General features: G+C 26.4%; 1 protein-coding gene across 2 annotated transcripts in view; it reads left to right on the top strand.

Moving 5' to 3' along the window:
* The window catches only part of LOC117171453 (ectopic P granules protein 5 homolog), a 73,278-nt gene extending 47,085 nt beyond the window's left edge, over positions 1–26,193 (top strand). For both annotated transcript variants that reach the window (XM_033358791.1, XM_033358790.1), the window contains 7 exons: positions 691–1,250; positions 4,292–4,461; positions 8,861–9,069; positions 9,130–9,375; positions 16,864–17,080; positions 22,286–22,495; positions 25,509–26,193. In XM_033358791.1, coding sequence (XP_033214682.1) covers positions 691–1,250; positions 4,292–4,461; positions 8,861–9,069; positions 9,130–9,375; positions 16,864–17,080; positions 22,286–22,495; positions 25,509–25,860 — 1,964 coding nt within the window. In that variant the 3' untranslated portion in view covers positions 25,861–26,193. The remainder of the gene's footprint in view (positions 1–690; positions 1,251–4,291; positions 4,462–8,860; positions 9,070–9,129; positions 9,376–16,863; positions 17,081–22,285; positions 22,496–25,508) is intronic.
* The last annotated feature ends 6 nt before the right edge of the window (positions 26,194–26,199 follow it).

Below are 26,199 nucleotides of genomic sequence, written 5' to 3'. Positions count from 1 at the left end.
GGGCGCATACTTTGAATAAAATATTTGTTATCATTCTCTTGAAATAAATGTGTTTTTTTCTTGAAAAAATACCGGTTTCATATGTATACACCTGGTAGAGCCGGTCAGTTCGATTTCGAGTAGTTATATCTAGGTATCGTATTTTCCTTACATATAAAATTTGTATAATTCTGCCTGTCATTTCGCAAGTTTATATTCAGACTAAGGACAGGGTGATAGGGGTCTTCTTTCAACATTGGGTGTTGCACGGATTACAATTGTGTTTGTTAAATTTGAGAAAATTAGGTCTAAGCAAACTCCTTGGATGCTTGTGGGTTTAGGGCTTGTTGGCTTGGGTTTTGGGGTTTGTGGATTTGGGGCTTGTTCGTTTGTGGGTTTAAGGCTTATTAATTTGGGGGTTGTAGGTTTGAGGACGAAATCTATGCAGAAATTCCAGGTTTTTAACCATTTTTTGAATTTTAATGCAAATCTTGACGTGCTGGCTCAATTCTGCGAATGGATTCGTGTTCAGCGACCCCAAAAACATAAATTAAACCTATTAGAATCCCAGTAGACTCCCAAAACCATTTTGTGGCTCTGTGTAATAAATGAAATAACCTTTTAATCCCCCTTTTATTGAATCTAAAATCGAACTACTGAACCGCTCTGATGCCTGCTATTGAATTCTCCTCTACTAATTGTTTTCTCCAGTCTGCGAGAAAATCTGGCCCGTTTTGAGCGAAATGTTCGCCCCGTGGATGACGCCCTACTGGACAAGAAATTTACGAGAACCAACAGCAGCCTGGATTCAACAGCTGACGGATGATCGTTCCATTCTGCTTCCTTGGATTATCGCCGATGGTCCTTACGCGAACAGAACTGTGGCCATGTTCGTCGAATGCATTCGATTCATCACGGACACGCTGCCGGCCTCCAGCAAAATACTATGTTTCCTGTGGCAATTCTACGTCACGAATTTCGCTCACGCTTCGATTAAGGATCACATTTTGAACGTGATTCATGGGAATTTCTTGAGCTTGCCCTGGGAGAGATTTTCGCCTGGCATTGGCGATGTCGAGTTGATGATCAAAGTTGTGGACCAGTATTTGCCTGATAGCCACCTATTTCTGGGCAGCGTTTTTTCAGTTATTAATTGGCCCATCTGGGTTAATGAAATGATGCTGACTCAACCCTTGCCAGTCGCAGCGAGAATGCACGTTTGTTTGCTCAATTTGCTGGTAAAATTGTCGAATGAACCTAATGTTCGACAGGTAGGTTTCTCAAAGATTTATTATATTTTTCAGGGTTCACAGTTCGTCTCCTTTTTTATCTGATCTCCCTTTTTTTGCCCCTATTTTTCTATAATGTTTGAAAAAATTCCGGAAATACCTGAAATCAAGATTTTTAATTTCATTTTCAACCTTTTTTTTTACAAGGTTTCGATTTATTGCTGCGAAATCGTGGACAGTGAAAAAATTGTTAACGAAATTGTTACATTCAAATTCTTAATATTACATGTAAAATATTGCGTTTTAAACCAACTAAATATATTTTCACCCCAAAAAGATGAATTTTCATCTAAAATTATGAATCTTTAAAGAAAGATGTTAACAAAGAATTCTCAACGAAAAATGTAATAGGTAATATTTCCACCAAAAAAGATTTTGAATTTAAATCACAAACAGTTGAATTCAAGCCAAAAATAGGAATTTTCTAGGAAACAGTTTAATTTTCAACCCGAAAAGGTGAATTTTCCACTAAATTTTTGAATATTCAACAAAACTGTTAAATTTTTAAGAGAAAAAGACCAATTTTATAGTAAAAAATTGATTTTCAGTCATAGAGATGAATATTCAACCAATCTTTATCGGGTTGCAAATTAAATTGTTTTCTATAAAGAAGATTATTAATTTAGATTGTCGTTTTTAACAAGAAAAGTTAATTTTCTAACAATCATGTGAATTTTCAGCCCAAATAGAGGAATTTTATTGAAAAAGTTAAATTTTCAACCCGTAAATGTGAATTTTCAACGAAAAAAGTTAATTTTAAAACATATATTTGAATATTCAACAAAACCTAAATTTTTAACCCAAAAAGAAAAATTTTCTAGAATATATTTAATTTTCAATCAAAGAGATGAATCTTGAACCAATCTTCGCCAATCTTCTTTCTAGAAAACCTTTTAATTTTCAACCCGTTAATGTATATTTTTAACAAAATGGTTCATATATAAAGAATAAAATATGATTTTTGAACGAAATAGTTGAATTTTCTATAAAATTGTTGAATTTTTAAGCCAAAAAGACGAATTTATTCTTCAAAATAATTTAATTTCGAACCCGAAAATGAGAATTTTTAACAACAAATTTAATTTTTAACCAAAAAATATGAGTTTTCAACTAAATAGGTGAGATTACTATCGAATTATTGAATTTTTAAACCAAAAAGACGAATTTTCTACAAAGCAGTTTTATTTTCAACTCAAAAATGTTAATTCTTAACAAAAAAGTTCATTTTTAACAAAAAAAAAAAAGAATTTTCAACAGAACAGTTATATTTTCAACCAAAAAGATCAATCTTAAACCAAGAAAAATTTTTTAGTTAAGAAAGAAAAAAATTCAAGTAAATTTTTGATTGTTAAACTCAAAAAGGCGAATGTTAAAAACGAAACAGTTTATTTTTCAGCCAAAAAATGTGAATTTTCAGCAACAACTAATTTTCAACAATATAGTTAGGTTTTCAACCAAAGAAATGAATCTTCGAACAAGAGAAATTTGCAGTCAAGAAGGGAAAAATGCAAGCAAATTGTTGATTTTTTAAGCCAAACGGACGAATTTTTTACAAAACAGTTAAATTTTCAAAAAGAAAATATGAATTTTGAACCAAAAAGTTTAATTTGCAATTAAAAAAGACGATTTTTCTACAAAACAGTTGATTTTTTAACCAAAAAACTTCAATTTTAGACAAAAAAGTTGATTTAAAAAAATAATCATTGTCAACAAACTACATGTTACATTTTCAACTAAAGACGTGAATCTGCAAATAAAGAAAAATTGTTCAGTCCAGAAAGAAAAAAATGTCAACTGTTGAATTTTCAAGCCAGAAAGAAGAATTTTCTACAAAACCATTTTACTTCCAACCCAAAATTGTGAGAAAAAAATAATATCTAATAATTTTGTTCACAATTGTTAAATTTTCAATCAAAAAAATTCATTTTCAAACAAGAAAAATTATTTTCCGACAAGAAAGAAAAAAATTAAAGCAAATTGTTGAATTTTCAAACAAAAAATACTAATTTTGTAAAAACAGTTCAATTGTCAACCAAAATAGTTGAATTAACAGCCCAAAGAAAACTTTAACGTCCCTAAAAAATACATACCCTTTAAATTCCTAATATTTTATGTAAAACATTGAATTTTTCACAAAATAGATGCATTTTCAACCAAAGAGATGAATTTTCACCCAAGAATGATAACTTTTTAACAAAATTCTAGAGTTTTTAACCAAATAGTTACATTTTTAACCCAAATTAAACAAAATTTCTTGGATACTATTAATTCAGTTCGCATTCATTTTTAATGATTGAAAATTATGTAATAAAGTAAGTAAACCGGTGAATCGAAAAATAGTATTGTTATCTTCGAAATTTCGTTATTTCCGTTAATAATAGTTTCTGCAATTTCTGTTTTTTTAAACGATAATCTTTTTTAAACTGGCATTTAAAAAAGATTTGAAATATCTCAGAACTTTCAATTGATAAAAATACATTAACAATAAATTTAAACGTCTAAAAAAACAGAAATAGAAAAGTAGGTTTTTTTATATAGTCATGTATGTATTTTCAAATTGTTTCTTTTTTAGCTTATGTAGAAAAATAAACAACTCAGGATTTTGTACTACAAGGAATACATTAGAAAAAAACAGATGAGAATAAGGAATTAAAATCTTTATAAAATCAATTTTTGAACTTCTTGAATTTTTTTCTGATGTATTTTTATTATTGAAAGTGCTAAAGTGTTCAACAAATTTTTGAAAGCTAGCTAAAAAATTTTGTTAAACACAAAAATGACAAGAAAACTTACTGAAGAAAAGGCACGACTATTAGAGGGAACTTTCGGGCTACATTCAGGAGATACCCATATGATATAAACAGTTTTTAATAATAAATAAAGTCCCCTTTTTTCGAAATGAAATCCCTTTTCTTACTTAAAATTTAAATACTGAGTCACTGTGATCCCTCTGAGTCACTGTGATCCCTCTATTTTGAGTAACATACAATTGACTAATTTTTAATTATCTGTTTCTATTCTAGAATGAAAAAGCTGTGCGATTAATGATAGATGCAGAGAAATTTTCGTGGCACTTGATCGACGCAACAGCTTTTGATCAAGTAATCAATTGGCACGTGATGAGTTGCGATCCAAGAGTTATTCTTTGTCTTGACAACGAACCGGTTCATCCAATCGATACAGCTGTTAACAAGTAATTATTATTCTCTTATTTGTTTAAATTTTTTCTCTGATTAGGAAAAATTTCATTATGGGTGTAATTTAGAGAAAACCTGAATCAGGAAAAAGTTTATTGGTCATGGAAAAGTCATGGATTTTGAAAAAAAAACTTGCAAAAGTCAGGTAATTTTTATAAGAGGATATTTAAATAGCTGTTAGAGATAATAAACTAAACATTTTAATTTAATATTCCAGGGTCTCAAGCGACTTTGAAAACTTAAAATTCTCCTTGAATTTTTTTAAACCTTGAAAACCTAAAAAATCTCCTTGAATTTTTCACACGAACTTTGAATTTGATTTTTGTTTGTCTTTTAAAACAGTAATTTTATTGAAATGCGAGTAACTTTTATATTTTAGTCTATTATGAAAGAAAAATCTCGTTTAGAAAAAACCTTGTTACTGAAAATTTTTTTATTTGTCTTTTTTCATAACAGAATATAAATCAAGAAATTTCAATGCACTTTTTGTAGACTGTACCAATTATTTTTTAGATTGCAAAGAACATACTTTAATATTGTGAATAATTTTGTAAGTTTTTAATTTCTTCTCCGCCAATATAGAATATTGAAGTATAAATTTTGTTGTGTTATATTTCGAAAGATTTCAAAATCTTTCAAATGGTTCAAAATATTTTTATTACATATTTTCAATAGAGATTTCACAACAATTCCACAAAAAATTTTCAACTTTAAAGATTTAAATGATTTCAAAGATTTGAAAAGGGTAAATTACACCAGATTTAAAATATTTCACAAAATTTTCAAAATTTGAAACGATTTCAAGAGGTTTCAAAACATTTTAGAATATTTCAAGAGATTTCGTATAATTACATGATTTCGAACATTTCATAAAGATTTCAAGGATTTCAATTATTTGAAAAAGGCGTATAGTAAATCATATTTCTAAGATTTCAAGACGCGTCAAAGATTGTAAACAACTTCAAAATTTTTTATGTAATATCACAGAGATTTTAAATATTCCAATGATTTCAAATGAATATAAAAGATTGCAGAAAGACTTCAAAAACATTTTAAATATACCAATGATTTGAAACTAGTACAAAAGATTTCGCGAATATTTGAAAGACTTTTTAAGGATCTTAAAAGAATAAAATAATTTCAATGATTTCGGAAAGGTAAAAAGCACAATTTTTTAAGGAATTCAAAACATTTGCATGATTTTAAAAAACTTAAACATTTTTAAGAAGATTTCAAAGGATTTAACAACGAATTTAAATATTCGAGCCATTTCAAACGAAGAAAAAAAGATTTAAAAAGAGGAAGAATTAAAAACATTTAATCAATATTTTTAATGAATACAAAAAATTTCAGAAAAGTTCACAAATATTACACGTATTTCATTGATTTTAAATGAATAAAAAATATTTGAGATACATTGCAAAAATATTTAAAAGAATTCATAAGGATTTCAAAAGATTTCTCAAAGATTCCACGGATTTCACTTACATTCAGATAATTAAGAATTTGTTTATTTATGGTTCTGCTATCTTTAGAAATTATTAGCAAAAAAAAAATGAAAAGCAGACCTGGAAAAACTTGATTTCTTGACTTAGAAAACCTGGAAAAGACCTTGAATTGTTTCCCTTAAAATCTCTGGATACCCTGTATACTTTTATTCCATTTATAAAAGATTATTTAAAAGTTCATATGTTTTAGGAGAAATTTCTTCTTTTTTTTTAATGCAACAGTTTGGTTAAAAATTAATTTTCTTTGATTGAGGATTCAACTATTTTGTTGAAAATTCGTACATTGTTACATTATTGGTTCAAAATTCATTTTTTGCTGTTCAAAATTCTAGTTAAAAGTTTGTTAAAAATTATTTTCTTCGTGTTGTTGTTTAAAATACAATTCCAGTTGAAAATTATTACACTATTTTGTTGAAAATTATCTTCTTTAATTGACAATATAACTGCTTGTGTAAAAGTGGAAATACTTTGTTAAACATGTATTTTTTGGTTGTTTTTGAAGATTTAACTTTTTTGTTGAAAATTCTTTTTTTTTTTTTGCTTAAAATTAATTATTTAGATGCAAATGTACCGTTTCTATTTGGCGTTGAAACTGATCTTTCTTAGTTGAAAATTCGCCTGTTTTGTTGAAGAACAGTTCTTTTTGGTTTGGAGTTTCCTCTGTTTTGGTTAAAATGCAACTGCTTAGTTTAAAATGAACTTTTTTGATGAAATTTCTTCTTTGGGATTGAAAGTTCAACAATTTGAGTGTATTTTTTGTTCTTTCTTAACTGAAAAATCTTTGTTGAAAATTTAACTACTTGCAAGGCAAATTTGTTATTAATTCAAGAGTTCACAATCAAAAGCTTGAATTTCCGACTAAAAAAGAAGAATTTTTAAACTAAAAGATTAATTTACTACAAAAAATACGAATTTGCAATGGAATTCAAGAATTCTCACTCAAAAAGTTGAAGTTTTAACTAAAATAGATGAATTTATAAACAAAAAGATTAATTTTGTACAAAAAATTACGAATTTACAATGAAATTCAAGAATTGTCAACTAAAAATTTGAAGTTTCAACTCAAAAAGAAGAATTTTTAAACAAAAAAATTAATTTACAACCAAAAAGGCGAATTTTTTAATATAAGTTCAAGTGTTCTGAACAAAAAAGTTGAATTGTCAACTAAAAAAGAAGTATTTTAAAGAAAAAGAATGTTAAAAGAAAAAGATTAATTCACTACCAAAAAGACGAATTTTTAATAAAATTCAAGAGTTCTCAACCAAAAGTTTAAAGTTTCAACTGAAATAGATGAATTTATAAACCAAAAATTTATTTAGTACCAAAAAATACGAATTTGCAAAGAAATTTAAAAATAAACAACCAAAAATTTAAAGTTTCAAATCAAAAAGAAGAATTTTTAAACAAAAAGTTTAATTTACTACCAAAAAGGCGAATTTTTAACCGAATTCAAGAATTCTGAACAAAAAAGTTGAATTTTCAACTAAAAAAGGAGTATTTTTAAAGAAAAAGATTAATTAACTACCAAAAAGCGAATTTTTAACCAAATTTAAGAATTCTGAACGAAAAAGTTGAATTTTTAGCTAAAAAAGAAGCATTTTTAAAGAAGAAGAATGTTTAAAGAAAAAGATTAATTCACTACCAAAAAGACGAATTTTTAATAAAATTCAAGAGTTCTCAACCAAAAGTTTAAAGTTTCAACTGAAATAAATGAATTTATAAACCAAAAATTTATTTAGTACCAAAAAATACGAATTTGCAAAGAAATTAAAAAATAAACAACCAAAAATTTAAAGTTTCAAATCAAAAAGAAGAATTTTTAAACAAAAAGTTTAATTTACTTCCAAAAAGGCAAATTTTTAAGCAAATTCAAGAATTCGGAACAAAAAAGTTGAATTTTCAATTAAAAAAGGAGCATTTTTAAACAAAAAGATTAATTTACTACAAAAAGATTAATTCACTACCAAAAGACGAATTTTTAATAAAATTCAAGAGTTCTCAACAAAAAATTTGAAGTTTCAACCAAAATAGATGAATTTATAAACAAAATAATTAAGTTAATACCAAAAAACACGAATTTGCAATGAAATTCAAGAATTCACAACCAAAAACTTGATGTTTCAAATCAAAAAGAATTTTTAAACGAAAAGATTAATTTACTACCAAAAAGGCGAAGTTTCAACCAAATTCAAGAATTCTGAACAAAAAAGTTGAATTTTGAAGTAAAAAAAAGAATTTTTAAAGAAAAAGAAGAATTCGTATAGAAAAAGACTAATTTACTATCAAAAAGTTTAATTTTCAACTAAAAAAAAGCATTTTTAAAGAAAAAGATTAATTAACTAGCAAACATACGTATTTTTAATAAAACTCAAGAGTTCTCAACCAAAAAGTTGAAGTTAAAAAAAAATAATTTTTAGACAAATAATTTAATTTCCTACCAAAAAATACGAGTTTTCAACAAGATTGAAGAATTCTCAAGCAAATAGTTACACTTTCAACTAAAAACATAAAATTTCAAACAAAAATAATTATTTTCTACCAAAAGCATTCATTATCTGGAAACGTACTAAAAACTGATGCAAACTCCTGTTAAAAAAAAAAAAAGAATCCAACGACCAAATTTGGACCACAAAAAAAAATCCTGTGGTAATCTGGAAAAAAATAATTTTCGGACAAAAATAAAAAAGAAGAAAGAAAAATGAGAAGGGGATGTGGTTGGCTGCCTTTTCATTTTTCTTTCCTCTTTTTTTATTTTCGATTTTTAATGTCGGATTTTAATCTAATTTAAATTTCTTAAATTTCGTACTAAAAACATTATCATATGTTGTTTGAAAAGAAAAATTTGTCTCAATTCTAAAAGTTCACCAATAATTGTCTCAATTTTCAGCTTAGTAAAAGTGGCGGCAGCTTATGATCCAACAATAACCCATTTCCATCCAACAACTTTGAAAAAGCGGCAAATTTATGTTCGATCTGCAGTAAAATTGTTGATTAATTGCACAACGAGACACAAAGCTCTTCTTTCAACGAATATGAAAGCATTCACGAATGCTCTTTCGCGAATGCTTGACGAACTCGAAGCCATCATTGAAAGCAGTACGTATGAAAAGCTGGATAATTCTGATGATTCTAAAATTAATTAATTTAATTTTTCAGCTGTTTCAGAGTCACAACAAATTGCGGAAGCAGGTCTTTTAGTAACTGAATTACTACATTCAATAAATCAGAGTGGACTCTTAGTGGAAAATCTGAGAACTAGTTGGACCTCATGGTTGTCTGGAAGAACTGGAAGAAGTCCGATTGTTATGGGAATTTTGAAAGTCATAGGAGTAGCAGTCGCATCTCCTTCTACTCTTGGAGACATCATGGAAGCTGCTTTGGAAGCTTATTTCAGACAGAACGGTACTTAAGAATTTATTATTTTAAATAATATAATTATTAAAATTGAAACGCTTCAAATTCTTCATATTTCTTGTAAAATATTGCAGTTTCAAACAAAGAGATTAATTTTCAACTAAAATGATGAATCTTAAAAAAAATCTTAACAAAGAATTCTCAGCGAAAAATGTAAGAATTAATATTTCTCCCAAAAAAAGATTTCAAGATTTGATTCGCAAACAGTTGAATTCAAGCCAAAAATATGAATTTTTAACAAAAAAAGTTAATTTTCAACCAAATATTTGAATATTCAAACAAATTATTAATTTTTTAAATCCAAAAGACCAATATTATAGAAAAAATTTAATTTTTAATCAAAGGGATGAATCTTTAACAATATTCTTTCTAGAAAACTGTTTCATTTTCTACGCGGTTACCTGAACTTTTAACCAGAAAAGTTAATTTACAAACAAATATTTAAATTGTCAACCCAGAAAGACGAGTTTTCTAAAAGAAAGTTTAATTTTTAATCCTGAAAAGTGAACTTTTAACAATAATGTTAGTTTTCAACCATATTTTTGAATATTTAACAAAACTGTGAAATTTTTATACTAAAAATACAATTTTTTGTACAAGTTATTTGATTTCCAATCAAAGAGATTAATCTTCAACCAACCTTCGACAATCTTCTTTCGAGAACAAAGATTAATTTTGAAACCCTCAATGTGAATTTTTAACAAGAAAAGTTTATTTGCAATCAAATATTTGAATTTTTTAACCCCAAAAAGGCGAATTTTCTAGAAAGCAGTTTAATTTTCTACCCAAAAATATGAATTTTCAAGAAAAACGTTACTTTTTTACCATATATTTGAATATTCAACAAAACTGTTAAATTTTCTTATCAAAAAGACCAATTTAATAGAAAATATTTTATTCTCAATCAAAGAATATGAATCTTGAACAATCTTCTTTCTCAGGGTGGCCGCTGGACCGGAAAATCTGTAAATGGCCAACTTTGATTTCAACCGTTTTTTAAATAATTTCTCAGTTTTTAAAATAAATAAAGTGCAGTTTTGAAGATTTAAACAGTTAAAAATTAAAAGCATTTGAATTTGACACTTTTTGATAAAAATCAGTTTGAAATTAATATATCATTTATTCCGATTATTTTATTTTTAAATAAAAAATTTCATGATTTAGAAATAATATATTTTTAATTCAGAGTTTCAGGCCTTCCTTTATATTATTTTTTACATTAAATTTAATGAATAAATTTATTAACATATTATTTCTATTAATTTTTTTAGTAATTAAAAAATGTAAGCGTGCGTTTTAATTTTTATTAATTTTTTTTTTATTTATATTTAATTTTTATGCGAATTAATTTGAAATTTGTTAATGTACAAAAAGAATAAGTATTTGATATTTCTCAATATTTCACTGTTCGTTTAAGTCGAGTAAATTGAAATCAAATATTTAAAAGAAAACAATTTGAAACTGAATTGTTTTACATAGAAAGCTTTGAATTTTTAGATTTTCGAAGAAATTTTAATTTTTTAGCGTTACAATTTTAATTAGTTTATTTTAAAAGTGTTTAATTTATAAGTGAAATGGTTAAATTTTGACGTATATATAACAATTGAACACTTATTATTTTTAGAAAAAATTTGAAAAATTTGAAGAGATTTTTAGAAGTTTTGAAGAGATCCAAAATTAATTAAAAACTTGAAATTATTTCTAGTAATTCCAATGAAAAATGTCAATGAATTAAAACATTTTTTCAGAACTTCGAAATATATTTTAAAATTAATCGAAATTTTCCTACAATTTGTTAAAATCCTGCAAATTAAAAAAAAATCTTAAGGAATTTTTTTATTCTTCTGAAATTTTTCACAATCCTTAAAAAAATTATAAATTTTTTGTTTGAAATCTGCAAAAATCTACATTTTTGTTTAAATTCAGCTGTAAGTATTTGAAATTATTTCAAGTTCTAAATTTAATTTGAATCTTTTTGAAACTTCTAAATATATCTTAAAATTACTCTAATATTTTTACAAATAATAAGTTTTCTATTATTATTTATAAATTCAAATTTGTTATGAAATTTACAGAATTTTCTAAAAGTTATAGAAAAAATTCAATTCACTTGGAAATATATTTAAAAGTTCCAAAAAACATTCAAAAATTATTTTGAATTTGAAAAAATTTAAAACCACTTCTAGATTTCTCAAGATTTTGAAATAAAATTTTAAAGCCTTTAAAGAATGCCTAGAGTATTTAAAATAAAAATAATTTAGGAACTGTTAAGTGAAAAAAATTATTTTTCAATTTTTAATGTGTCTACTTTAAAATTGCTTGAAATAATATAATATTAAAAATTTTGAAAGTTCATTGCTTGACTCTTTAATTTAGACTATTGAAAATGTTAACGTGGATTTATATTTTTAGAACTTAATCTGTATCTTTGAACTCTATAATTGATCAAAGTTCTAAAATTTGCAGTTTATTTGCATTTTATTCAACATTTTTTAATGTTAAAGTGTTATTACCTTCGATTTGGCACGTTTAAATTTTTGAGCATTTGAATACACAATTTTTTAATTGAAAACTTTTAAACTTCAATTTTACAAGTTTGGAATTCAAGTGTTTAACTTTGAACAGTTTAATTTTGAAGCCGATAATGTGAATTTTTAATAAAAAAAGTTAATTTACAACCAAATAGTTGAATTTTCAACCCAAAAATGTCAATTTGCATTTAAAAAAAGGAATTTTCAACGAAATAGTTCATATTTCAAGAAGGAAATATGATTTTTCAATCAAATAGTGGAATTTTCTATGAAATTGTTGAGTGTTAAAGCAAAAAAAAAAAAACGAATTGATTCAAAAAGCAGTTTGCTTTCGGACCCAAAAATGAACATGTTAAACAAAAAAGTTAATTTTCAACAAGAAAAAAGAATTGAAAAAAGGCATTTCAACAGAGCAATTATATTTTCAACCAGACATGAATCTTCAATCAAAAACGTGGTTCAGTCAAGAAAAAAATAGAGTAAATTATTGAACTCTAAAGCCGAAAAGATGCATTTTTTACAAAACAGTTTAATTTTGAACACAAAAATGTGAATTTTCAAACCAACAAAAAAACGAATATTCAACAAAATAATTATTTTTAGCAGACATGAATCTTTAAACAAGAAAACTTGTTTCAGTTAAGAAAAAAATGTCAAGCAAATTGTTGAACTTATAAGCCAAACAGTTTCTACAAATTTTCTTCAATTTTTAACAAAAAATATGAACAATAAAGAAAAAAGATGATTGAAAATAAAATTCTAACAAAATAATTACATTTTTAAACAAATACATGAATCTTTAACCAAGAAAGATTTTTCAATAAAAAAGATAAAAAATTTGAAGTAAATTATTTAATTTTCAACCCAAGAAGACGCATTTCCCAGAAGCCAATTTAATATGTAACCAAAAAATGTGACCTTTTAACCTACCAAAAAGTTTATTTTCAACAAAACAAAAAAAAGAATTATCAACGAAATACTTATTTCGACCAAAAACATCAATCTTAAACCAAAAAATATATTTCAGTTAAAAAGGAATTCAAGTAAATTGTTGAATTTTAAAGCCAAAAATGCGATTGCTAAAAACAAAACAGTTTAAATTTCAACCCAAAAATTTGAATTTTCAACAGTATACTTATATTTTCAAGCAAATAGATGAATCTTCAAACAGGAAAAAAATGTAAGTCAAGAATGAAAAAAAATCAGGCAAATTGTTGAATTTTCAAGCTTAAAGGACGCATGTTCTACAACAGTTACATTTTCAAGAAGAAAATATGAATTATCAACTAAGAAATTGAATTTTCAAAATAAAAAAGACGATTTTTCTACAAAACAGTTGAATTTTCAACATAAAAATATAAATTTTAAACAAGAAAGTTAACAGGAAAATTAGGGTGATTTTTCTTGAAAATTACATTTGAATTAATTCTTTTAAATAAAGTTAATTAATGTATCCACGCCATATTGAATTCAGTATAAAATGCTTAAAATTTCACGTGGAAAATTGTTAACAAAATAGTCCCAAAAAGATGAATTTTCAAAAAAAAGTTTCAATAACAGTAAATTAATTTGTAAATAAATAGTTCTATTTACAACTAAATAGTTTATTTTTTAACGAAATAGTGGGATTTGCAACTTAGAAAGATTAATTTACAACCAAATAGTTCAATTTTATATTCAAAAAGGCGAATTTTTTAACAAAACAGCGTAATTTTTGACAAAAAAAGATGACTTTTTAACATAACATTGGAATTTCTAAAGAAAATAATTGAATTCCCAACAAAAGAGTTGAATTTTTAGGCAGGTAATTGAATTTTCAACATACAAAGAAATATTTTCATCTAAATAGTTCAATCTTTAAAAAAATGAATTATCAACCAAGTAGTTGAATTTTCAAGTGAAGAAGATCAATATTCAACCAAAAAAGGAATAATTATATTTTGTGTTAGAAAAAAATTAAGTTTCAACCAAATGTATTTCAACTAAAATTACGAATGAAAAAAGATCGATTTTTTAGAAACAAGTTTAAATTAACCAATTAGTTGAATTTTCAACGAAGAAGTTCGCAAAAAGACGAATGTTCAAACTGAAAAGACGAATTTTCAATTAATAAAGAATAACAATTTCATCCAAAATGTTGAATTTTCATGCCAGAGTTACGAATTTTGTGCAAAACAGTTGACTTTTGAAAGCAAAAATATAAATCTTTAACATAAAGTTCATTTTAATCAAAATAGTTTAATTTTCTATCCAAAAAGAGCAACGTTCAACAAATCAGTTAAAGTTTGGACGAAGAAGATGACTTATTAACATAATAGTGGCATTTTTAAGCAAAATATTGAAATTTTCAATAAAATAGTCGGATGGATTTTATAACAAAAAAAAACGAATCTTCAACAAAATAGTTCAATCTTCAAGCAATAAAATTAATTTCTAAGAAAGCAGCTGAACTTTCAACCAGAAAAGATGAATTTTCAACTGAAAATAATAAATTTTCAGACAACAATGGAATAGTTATATTTTAAGTTAAGAAACTAAATTTCTAAACAAACAAAAAACGAATCTTCATAAAAATAATACAATTTTCAAGCAATAAAATTAATTTTTAACAAAATAGTTTACCCAAGTATTTTAATTTCCAACCAAAAAAGATGACTTTGTTTTTTACAAAATAGTGAAATTATTAACTAAATAATTTCATCTTCAACCTAAAAAAATAAATTTGTAACCAAAAAAGATAAATAATGAACCAAAAAGTTGCATTGACAAGAAAATAGTTGAAATTTCATTTGAAAAGAACGAATTTTTAAAGAAAATAGATCAATTCTGGACGAAAAATATAATATAAAAATGTTTATTTAAAAATAATTAATCATTTGCCAAAAACAGTTGGATGTTCTTATTGGGTTCTATTAATTCAGTTTCAATTTAAACTATAACAGGGTGCCTAGCGATTCTTATCAACAAAATTCAAGGTTTTTTCGAGGTTTTCCAGGTCAAGAAATCAAAATTTTCCAGGTCTCCTTTTTTACATCAAATGATGAAATAAGCGTTTGTCATACATGTAAAAAATGAGCCATTTCATTTTTTATTGACCAAAATGTTTTTGAAATCTTTGTAATGTCTTTGAAATCATTGAAATCTTTGTGAAATCCTTTGAAAAGTATTACAAAACTTAGTGAAAGCTTGAAATTTCGGTGAAATCTTTGAGAAATCTTTTGGCATTTTTCAAAGCTTTTGTAAAATCTTTATAATTCTTGAAATCTTTGAAATTTTGTAAACTATTTCTTTAATATTTGTTTTCGAAATCTTTTGTGTATGTTTAAAATCATTGAAGTCTTTTGCAATCTTCTTAAATGTGTTGAAACCTTTTGAAATCGCTTAAAATCATTGAAATTTTTTGAAATGTTTGAAATCTTTTAAAATCCTTATGAATTCTTTAAAGAAATGGTGAAATATTTTCTAAATCTTTTGTATTCGTTTGAAATCACTGGAATATTTGAAATATTTGTTAAATCTTTTGAAATCTTATAAAAAATTTTGATATCGTTTAAAATATTTGTAATGTTTTCAAATCTTCGAAATATTTTTGAAATGTTTCTTTAATTCTTGTTTGTGAAATCTTTTCTGTTCGTTTATAATTATTAAAATCTTTTCAATTCTTCTCAAATTTGTTAAAACCTTTTGAAATCATTAAAAATCTCTTGAAGTTCTTGAAACGTTTTGAAATCCTTAAGAATTCATTAAAATATTTGAGAATTCTTTCGGAAATCTTTTGTAATCGTTTTAAATCTGGTCAAATATTTTTAAATCGTTTAAAATCTTTGAAATGAGTTGAAATCCTTATAATCTGGTGTACTGCACCCTTGTTGAAATCTTTGAAATTCTCGTATTGTTTTGAAATCTTTATGAATGTTTTATGAAATCTTTGAAACTTTTGTGAAATCTTTTGACATCTCCTAAATAATTTTGAGGCTATTTAAAATCTTTAAAATGTATTAAAATCCTTAAAATCTTTGGAAAGTTTTAAAATCTTTGTGCAATGTTTGAAATCTTTGAAATGTTTGTGAATTCTTTTGAAATCTTTGCGAATTCGTTGGAATTATTTAAATTATTACACATCTTAGTGAAATCTTTTGATATCTCCAAAACAATTTTGAAATTGTTAAAAATCTTTTAAATATTTTGAAATCTTAGAAATGTGGTTTAATATACCCTTTTTAAAATCTTTAAACTCTTTTGTAAGTTTTAAAATCTTTGTGAATTGTTCGAAATCTTCGTGAAATGTTCCAAATCTTTGGGGAATTTTTGTGAAAACTTTTTAATTTAGTGTACACGCCTTTTTTGAATGTTTGAAATCCTGGAAATCTTTGTGAAATCTTTATGAAATTTTTAAGATATTTAAAATATTTTTAAATGTTTGAAATATTTTGAAATCTTTAGAAATATTTTGTAATCTTTTGAAATCTGTTGTAATCTCAAAAACCGAGTGGTCAAACCCTCGAAAAATCCGTTGTATAACCATGGCTTATTCTAATTCTGAAACTGAATTAACATCGAAATTTCAAACTGATAAGTTTTATAATTTCTAAGTTGAACACCTCAACAAAAAGTGCCTTGAAATATCTTTATATATTCTGTAATAAACAAAAGATAAATTATGTCTTTACGAATAAAAAAATGTTCAGCAGAAAGATTGTTTCTAAATGAGATGTTTCTTTCATAATAGGCTGAAGGTTTAAATTACTCTTCGCATTTCGATAAAATTACTGTTTTAAAAGAAAAAAAAGAAAAATTCAAGGTTTTCAATGTCACTAGGCACCCTGTATAAGAAACTAGAATTATTTTTAAAAAAGGGAAAAGACGGGAATAGGGGAAAAGTGTGAAGTCTCTCAATATTATGATTTTTAAATCCTTATAATTATAATTCGAATAATGATTTCAGTTATAGAAGATGTTCAGCCAACCTGGGCTGCGGTTCTGACAATTTTGCAGTCTATTGTACCTCGCCAACCACCAGTCGAGGGAATACTGGTTGCCGACGGAAGACCTCTTTCTTTGTACGCAATTCTTCTGAAAAGACTTCCATCGTGTCGAGACATCCGAGAAGAGGGAATGCTCCTTACGAATTTAATTGATTGGATCACTGCTATTAAGCCCATGTGAGTTCAACACTAGATTTTAATTTTATTTTATTCCATTCACAGGATGGTGATTTAACTGGAAAACCGGGAAATAACCGAGAAAAACCCGGGAATTTAATTTAAAAACTGGAAATTTACTTCTGATTGTAGCAAAATTCAAATTTTCATTATTTTCTTAATTTATGTCAATTTAGAAAAGTGACTTCTGCTTTTTATTAATTAAAAAGGTTAGCTTGTCATACGATTTAAAGAATGTAACGTTCCTTGAGTCAGGGCATTTTAGAAAATAATTATCGTTTTTATTTTTGGAAAAGGCGTTTCGGTAAAGAAATATAATTTCGCGTGAAAGAGATAATTTTTTTTACATGGAACGGGCATTTTTTAAATGAATTATAATTCAGATTGAGAAGAAAGAAAATTTTAAAACCCCTCTTCTAAGTCAAAATTTGTCACAATTTTAAAGTTCCCTCTTCTCAATTTTAGATAAAAAAAGTTCTTCAAGTAGTGTTTTATAGATTAGAAGTAGTATTTCAAAGAAGAAATATTTATAAATTATGATAGCATTTTTTTAAATTGTTCATTGCGAATTGATCTTTTTTTAGTTGAAAATTCAACTACGTGGTTAAAAGTTCAACACTTTAGTTAAAAATTAATTTTTGTTGGTCGAAGATTTATCATTTTAATTTAAAATTCATCTTTGGTTGAAAATGTAACTAGTTTGCTGAAAATAAATTTTTCTTTTTTGGGTGAAAATTCAACTATTTTGTTGAAAATTTATATTTCACGTTCACAAATTAAACTATTTGTTTGAAAAATTATGTACATCGTGAAAAATTTTTATTTCTTTGTACAAAATTAATATTTATGATTGAAAATTCATCTTTTTGGCATAAAATTCAACTATTCCAGTTGAAGATTCATTATTTTAGTTGGCAATTCACTAGTATGGTTAAAAATTAACTTCTTCAACTTCAAATAAGTTTTAGTTGAAAATTTATCTTTTCTAGTTCAAAATCCAACAATTTGGATTAAAATTGGTCTTTTTAAATTGAAAATTCAACTATATTTCATTGAAAATGTACGTATTTTGTTTAAAAATCTATTTTTTTGTGTTAGAAAATTATCTTTTGTTTGAAAGTTAATTTTCTTGTTTAAAAATTCTTCTTTTTTGTTTTAAACAACAAATTTTTAACTTGAAATGTAATTACTAGTCCAGTTGAATACTCAATAATTTTAATTAAACATTCATCTCTTTGTTTGAACTTTTTTTGTGTGTAAAAATTGAATTATTCAAATTTTGGTTAAAAAATTATCTTTTTTAGTTGAAAATTCGTCTTTTTTGTAGAAATTAATTTTCTTGGTTTCACATAAATATGTTTGCTCAAAAATTCAATAATTCGAGTGAAAGATTCATCATTTCAGTAAAAAAATTCATCTTTCTGGTATAAATTTGAACTATTCTAGTGAAATATTTACAATTTTATTTGAAAATTTCTAATTTTGTTTAAAAATATAACTATTAGTTGAAAACTCTTATGTTTGGTTTAAAATTAATTTTGTGAATTAATAATTTTACTATTATATTTTCGGTTGAAAATGATTATTATGTTTAGTTTAAAATTCAACCATTTAGTTAAAAATTTGTCTTATTTAATTAAACAATCAACTATTTCGTTGAAAATTAGTGTGTTTTTTTGAAAAATGGTATTTTTTGGTAGAAAACTAATCTTTTTATTTAAAAAAATAATATTCTTGTTTAAAAATTCATCTTTTTGGTTGTAAATTCAAATGTTTCAGTTAAATGCTCATGATTTTAGTTGAAAATTCCTCTTTTTGGTTTAAAATTTAACTATTCCACTTGATGATTCACAATTTTATTTGAAAATCGAACTATTTTCTGCAAAATCCGTTTTTTCTTTGTTGAAATTTAATTTGTTCAACCATTTTTAGTCAAAATTAGATATTTTTTAGTGTAAAACTTCAGTCTTTTTCCCAAATTCTTTCATTTTGCAATGTTTGGCTCTGTTGTGTTAAAGGATATTTAGAATGAATGTCATGAATTAAAATAAATATTTGTGTTTTGTGTCAAATATGAATATGTTGCTTTTAGTTGACCGGGAAAATTAAAATATTTAAAAAATAGCTTTCAACCAATTTTAATATTCCTTAAATCTGTGATCGTGAATTTAATCAAACGTTTTAAAACGTAAGACACTAGATCCACTTAGTATATGGACATAATCATTTGTTAACATTTATTAACTTTATAATTTTATTCATTCGTAGTTTACAATTTTTATCTCTTAAATATATTTAAAGTTACCTACGTTCTAAATAAAGTGAGACCAAGGTCAAGTTGTTTTATCAATTTTTTAAGAATCTATTACAAAAATAGTGTAAATTGCTATGTTTTCATAAGTTTCAAATAAAATTTAAAGTTACAAACATTTTTAATGTTCTTTCATATGTATATTTCATATGCAACTGAGAATTCATAAAATTAAGCAATTTTAATTACTAGAAAGTAATTAATATATTCTAGATTTACGGTCAAGTTCAAAAGTACTAAATCTTGAACTTAAACTATTAAATCATTAAAAAAAAGGTCCATTCATTATTTGCAACAAATTTTAGGAGAAATACCCAAGCGCAAATAATAAAAAAATATTGAAGCCACAATTGTTTATTTAAATGTAGTTATTTGCATATTTTTGTCTCCAAAAATCGCCAAGCCCCAGGAATCAAAATTGGTTAAATTTTTAAAAAGTTGAGAAATACATAAAATCGAAATTGGAAACTGCAATTATCAAAAATTTTGAAGCGGCGTTTCTTTTTCTTTTATATTTCCAATTTTGACTTCTAGCTCTTTTTAATTTTTTTAGTGTATTTCTATTCTGAAGAATTCTATACATGTTCGAAAAATTTCGAAACCACAAGTGAGAAAAATAATTATATCAAATACAAAACTCCCAATTTTTAAAATTTCCTGTAATTCCAATTTCGATTCCTAATTCTTGCGCATATTTTTTTTCTAGTGTATTTTCTATGGTAAAAACGCCCATATATGCTCAGAAAAAATGCTGTAGTCGCAAGTTTTGAAGGTAATTTTAATAAATACCAAAATCAGAATTTTGAAAATTCTCTGTATTTCCAATACAGAGAATTCCAATTCCTGGACCGCGGCGATTTTATTCCTAAAATTTGTTAGTTACTGGAAAGTTTTCAAGTTGCCGAAAAAATTCTTCTCCGTTTACACAGATGTGAGACATTTTTTTCCAAAAATAGGGTTGAAATAAATACGAATTATCTCTCAGAAAATGATTAATTAAAATCCTCAAAAATTGGGAAGACTTCTTGTCCTTCAGGAATGAAAAACAAATTCAAACTCAATGAATTTAAAAAACTCTGCAAAAAATACATTTTTTTAAACATTTCTTTGGAGGCTCAACATATTTCTTTTTATTTATTACATTCTCGTCCTAATGAGAAGGTATTGGTTTTATGTAAAATTTCATTAAGTTGGTTTTCATAAAACCTCCACGTTTTGAGACCAACTGAGTCAGAAAAAACTATTTTTTATGAAAGTGTTTGCTGTCTATCTGATTTCAAAAATAAAAAAAACGTTCATTTTTGAAAGCCCTAGAAGATTATCATAACAACTTTTTTAATTTGGACGAAAAGTTGAAAATTCAAGATTTGATCGTACCAAAAGAGAAATTAAAAAATTCCATTTTTTTGCCAAACTATGCAATATACGAAAAAAATGAAGAAGCTAAAATTGCGCGCCCTGGAAAAATCGACAAATTTGTTATGAAGCACTTTTCGATAGAACGCGTAGTTTTTGTTTTTATTCGTAAAAAAACAACATTAAAATTAAAAAATAAACCATTTTGGCCTAACGACACAAGCTACGAAAAAAATGAGACAAAACTTGTTTATCCAAAAAAGAGCTACAAATTTTCAATAATTATTTTTTATAGGATGCGCAGTTCATGTTTTATGCGTAAAAAACAATAAAAATAAAAAGTTAATTTTTTGACACACGACACAAGCTATAAAAAAATAGACACAAGATATGAAAAAAATAAATAAACAAAAGGCATGCTTCCAAAAAATACCGAAAACTCATTGAAATTTTTCATGAATGATTTTTGATAGGACATGTGGTTTTTGCTTTAGCCGTAAAAAATAACATTCAAAATAAAAAATAAAATTTCTTTGAAAAAACGACACAAGGTAGAAACTAAAATTAAGAAACAAAAGTTGTTCGCCTGAAAAAATCTATAAATTTATTAATTATCATTTTTGATAGGACGAGTAGATTTTCTTTCAATCGCAAAAAATAAGAGTAAAAATAAAAAAATCATAAAAACAAGGAAATAAGAATTAGTATGATTCAATTTTTATGCATATTACGAATTGTTATAATATAAATTTATTGAAATGATAATGTTTCAGCGTAGCTTAGAATATAATTTAAAGCAAAATAAGAAACAAATGTTAAAATAATCATGATAAATACAATTTGTGCTTTATTTTGCAATATCTGATAAAGCAATCCCAGGCAGAATTACATACAAAATGTATTATATTTGATATAAAAGTTTTGTGTATAATGTAGAAAAGTTGATATTTTGCACAAAATCGAGTGCGAAGCACGAGATACGTGATAAGAATGTGTTCGTTAAGTCGAAAGAGCTTTAACAAAAGAGAGTTCACAATCACAAAATTACAGTTGTCCATCCGTTGACCTTTGACTTTAAAAGCTCTGTGCACGAATGCGGGAGAAATGCAAAGACGGAGTGCGAGAGCCATCCGTCGCGCGCCGTAGTTGCGCTCAAACTTTCAAGCTAAGCTCTTTTAACAAAAGAGAATTAAAAACCACAAAATTACAATAATAGATGTTTTGAGTCTTAATTTTGAAATGTTTGCACAAGAATGTGCGAAAATATAAAGACCGAGTGCGTAGCGCGAGATAAATACAAAATCGAGCGCGAAGCGCGAGAATCAGTAGTCGAGCGCGAAGCGCGCGATGAGAATGGGCCCGCATGGCGGGCAGATTTTTTTTTAACTCGAGTGTGTTGTCCAAATTTAATCGTTAGATTTTTTATGCCCAAGAATTTCGTAATTGAATTTGAATGTCGGATTTGTATTTGTTCTTAATTTAATTTCTTAAATTTTGATGCGAAGCGCAATTTGAATCTATTTTTAATTTCTTTTCAGGCAGTCTTTCGAGGATAAACTTCCACTTTTGTGGGCAAAAGCCCTCGAATTAATATACCGTCAATGTCAATACACTGAAAACACGACAATCGCTGCAAGAGCTTTAAAAGGATTGACAAGAGCCTTGTTTACGGTAGCAGATGACGCAGGTCAAGGCTGGGGAATCTTGGGAGCAATTGGTCTCAGAAAAGGATCTCAGATTTCAATCAGGTATCTTGTAATTTCCAGGCCTCAAAAGCTTAAAAACTTTGAAATCCGTTAAAATCGTTTAAAACCCCCGAAAATATCCTGAGATCCTTAAAAAACTACTAGAAAATTCGTGAATCTTCCTAAATCCCTTGAAATTCCGTAAATAATCTGGAAATCTATAACCTGTAGAAATCGTTAGAAATCCCTAGAATTTTAAAACCTTTAAATATTTTTAAATCCCGTTAAATTCTCTAGAATATTTTTATTTACCCTAAACACTTTAAGATCAATTGAAATTTGTAAAATCCCATAAATCTTTTAAAATCACTTGTAATCCCGTGAAAAGAAAAATTCCCCTAATAATCTTGAAATCTGTTGTCTATATAAATTTTAATTACAGATATTTTAAAAGATTTCACGAGATTTTATAAGGCTTCCGAAAATTTCAATGATTCTAAGGTTTTTTAAAGCTCCCAAAATGTTTTAATAAGTTTTCCAGGATTTCAGGAAATTTGAAGAGTTTTAAAAGAATTTGTACGAAATTTAATAATAATTTAGTGATTTTTAAATAATTTATCTTAAAAAGTAAGATATTTTTTAGGGTTTTTATTTATTGATCCTGAAGTAAAATTGAGAAAACCCACCTTTAATTCTGAGGCATTTCACCAAATTCTTTTGAATTCCCTTAAATTTGTCTAACTTGACTTCAAAATTACTGAATCTAATTAAGTTTTTAAAATATTTTTTAATTGTTTTCTATTGATTCATAAAAATTCACTTTGAAATTTTATGAATTTCATAGAATTCTTCTTGTTTACCTTAAATTCCTCTAAATTCATTCCAATCACAGGGAAATCAATGAATTTATTTGATTTTTAAAATGTTTTCCAATTCATTTGAATTCGTTTAAATTTAATTTGATTGTTTTGAAATCTTCAGAGTGGCCGTTTTAATCGAAGAAATAAATTCCCGGTCATTTCCCGGTTCGCAAACAATTTTCATGGTCAATGAAATTTAAAAAATCGAACACTGAAGCTAGAATTTGTTGTCATTGAGGTCATAAAAACTGAGCTGCAAATAAAAGCACTAAAAGTGGAACTGTTGAATTTTGAACTTTAAAAATTGAAGTTTAAAAGTATTTTAATTCAAAAATGTTATATTTTAATCAATCAGTGAACTTTAAAATGATCAAAGTTACATAATTTTAAGGAACTTTAAGCTAGAAAAATTAAAAATGGAAAAGTTTAAATTTTTTGAACTGAACAATTTTGAGGAAATCCTGATAATTTTATAAAATTTCCTTAAAATTTTTATGCATAAATAAAAATTCAACATTTATTACTTGTACACGAAATTGAGTCTTTGCAAGAGTAACTTAGAAGCTTTGAAAATATTCAAAATGACTTTAATACTTGAAATGAGAGACAAATTAAAAAACAGATTTTTGCAGATTTTAAACACAAAAATTATAAGCTTTTCAAGAAATGTGAAATACTGCAAAATAATAAAAGCATTTTCTTAAGATTCCTAGGAAAATTAATTAAAATTTACATGATAATTTTGAATCTTCTCAAAACTCCTAGATATCTCTTAAAATTTCTCAAATTTGTCTACAAATGTTCATTTGTAAATTATACATAAAAATTCAACAATTTCACTTACAAATTAAACTTTTTTCAAATACAACAATTAAAATTGTGACGTTCAAAGTTTAAAAGCTCTTCGAAATGTTAACGATAATTAAGAATATATTATTATGAAGTTATTTTTAACTTGAAAATAGTTTATGAAGTTTCATTCAGACGTTCACATTTTTTAATGACGATGACATTCGATTTGAAACCGTTTAATCTTTAATGTTAAAATCGAAAGATTCTTAAATTTGTAACTGATTTTAAATCGTGTTCTAAAATCATTTTTTTTTTACTTTTTAATTCTTAAAGTGCAGATCCATTAAAAACATTATTTATTTAGTTTGTTTATTTATTAAATAAAAATGTTTTTTATCAATAATTTTCAACTTCAAACACTTTTGATTTCTAATGGTTCAAGTCTTCAAGGCAGCATTTTTAAATTGTATAAACAAAATATGTAAGCTTAAAAATAAAAATATGAAATGGACTATTCAACTAATTATTTAAAAAACTATTGAAATTCCATTTGGACAGAATTTTCTTAGAAAAATTCGTAAAATTCCTGGTCAAAAAATAAATTCATTGTCATTTCCCGGGTTTTCCGGTCTATAAAAAATCACGGTTTTCCCGGCTCAGCGGCCACCCTGAATCTTATGAATATATACTGAATTGTTTACCCTTTGAGCGCGAAAAATGTATCCCTATGAGCGTTACAAAATAGTATTTTATTCCAGTTTCGACCCTGGCCACCTTTTGGCTCTGAAAAGCGGGTCCGACGCATTTTTTTATACCTTTGTTTAAGCCTCGAATTCTGATCTGCTAATTTTTTTTCGCCCCGCAATTTTTACATTCACTCCGCTAATTTTATTTTCGCCCCGCAAATTTTACTTTCACTTCGCTAATTTTATTTTTGCCCCGCAAATTTTACTTTCGCCCCGATAATTTTACTTTCGCCCCGCTAATTTTAATTTTGCATCCCTAATTTTACTTTCGCCCCGAAAATTTTACTTTCACCACTCTAATTTTATTTTTGCCCCGCTGATTTTACTTTCGCCCCGCTAATTTTACTTTCGCACCGCTAGTTTTACTTTCGCACCGCTAATTTTACTTTCGCCCCGAAAATTTTACTTTCACCACGCTAATTTTATTTTTGCCCCGCTGATTTTACTTTCGCCCCGCTAATTTTACTTTCGCCCCGAAAATGTAACATTCACCCCGCAAATGCGGTTAGCGAGAAATATATGCTACTTTCGCCCCTATTTTCAAGGGCAAAAGGTGGCGATTTCGGTTGAGTGTGGAATAAAGTACCCTTTTGGTTCCTATATTTTATCCGATAAGGACTGTGAGGCCCGTATTTGCAAAACACTCTTATTTTCACACTCTTTTAATTCCAAAAACAGGTGTAAGTTCTTGAGCAGAGCTCTGGGAGTTTATTGTCTCGCTCAAATGCCGGAATCAAAATTGGAACAACAACTAGTACGATTTACGCCCCACTCGCCAGGTGTAGCTCCTTTGAGATCAAACGACTCGGACGCGGTTGAAGTTCGACCTAGTGCTGATGCCATCAAAGCTATGCAGAGTCTGGAAGCCTTGCTTGTCAATAAGCAATACCTGGAGCTAAAAGGCGATGTCGAGCAAGCAATCAGATTAATCAAGGACTCTGCGAATTCTCTTCACAATGCGGTTGCCGTTGCCGGCACTCTCACTGGCGAGATTTACAGTGAAAGGTATCTCCACGTATTGACGGATTAAATTATCTATAAAGTTGCTACAAATTATTTAAGTCAAGGTTTCCATATTTTTCGAAAGATAAATAATTTTATGTTTATTTCGTCGAAATCTAGTCATTTATTGATAGGCCGCTATTTCTCTAGGGTTCAACGATAAGTTTTAGACATTGTTACGAAGTCGATGTTTCGCTGATAGATTTAAAAATGGGATTATGAGAATTATTTAATGTACTGTTATTTCGAATCTTTAGTTTGTTGAATGTAATTCACGAATTAAATAGGGCTGTGTGTTAAAAAATATTTTGATACCGTGTAGGAATCGATACATTAGTTTAGGCTCGATTGCGAAATTGCTCGTTTT

This window comes from Belonocnema kinseyi, chromosome 4 (genome assembly GCF_010883055.1).
Source record: "Belonocnema kinseyi isolate 2016_QV_RU_SX_M_011 chromosome 4, B_treatae_v1, whole genome shotgun sequence".
Taxonomy (NCBI): Eukaryota; Metazoa; Arthropoda; class Insecta; order Hymenoptera; family Cynipidae; genus Belonocnema; species Belonocnema kinseyi.
Note: the sequence above shows the minus strand (reverse complement) of the source record. Positions and strands in the feature narration are given on the sequence as shown.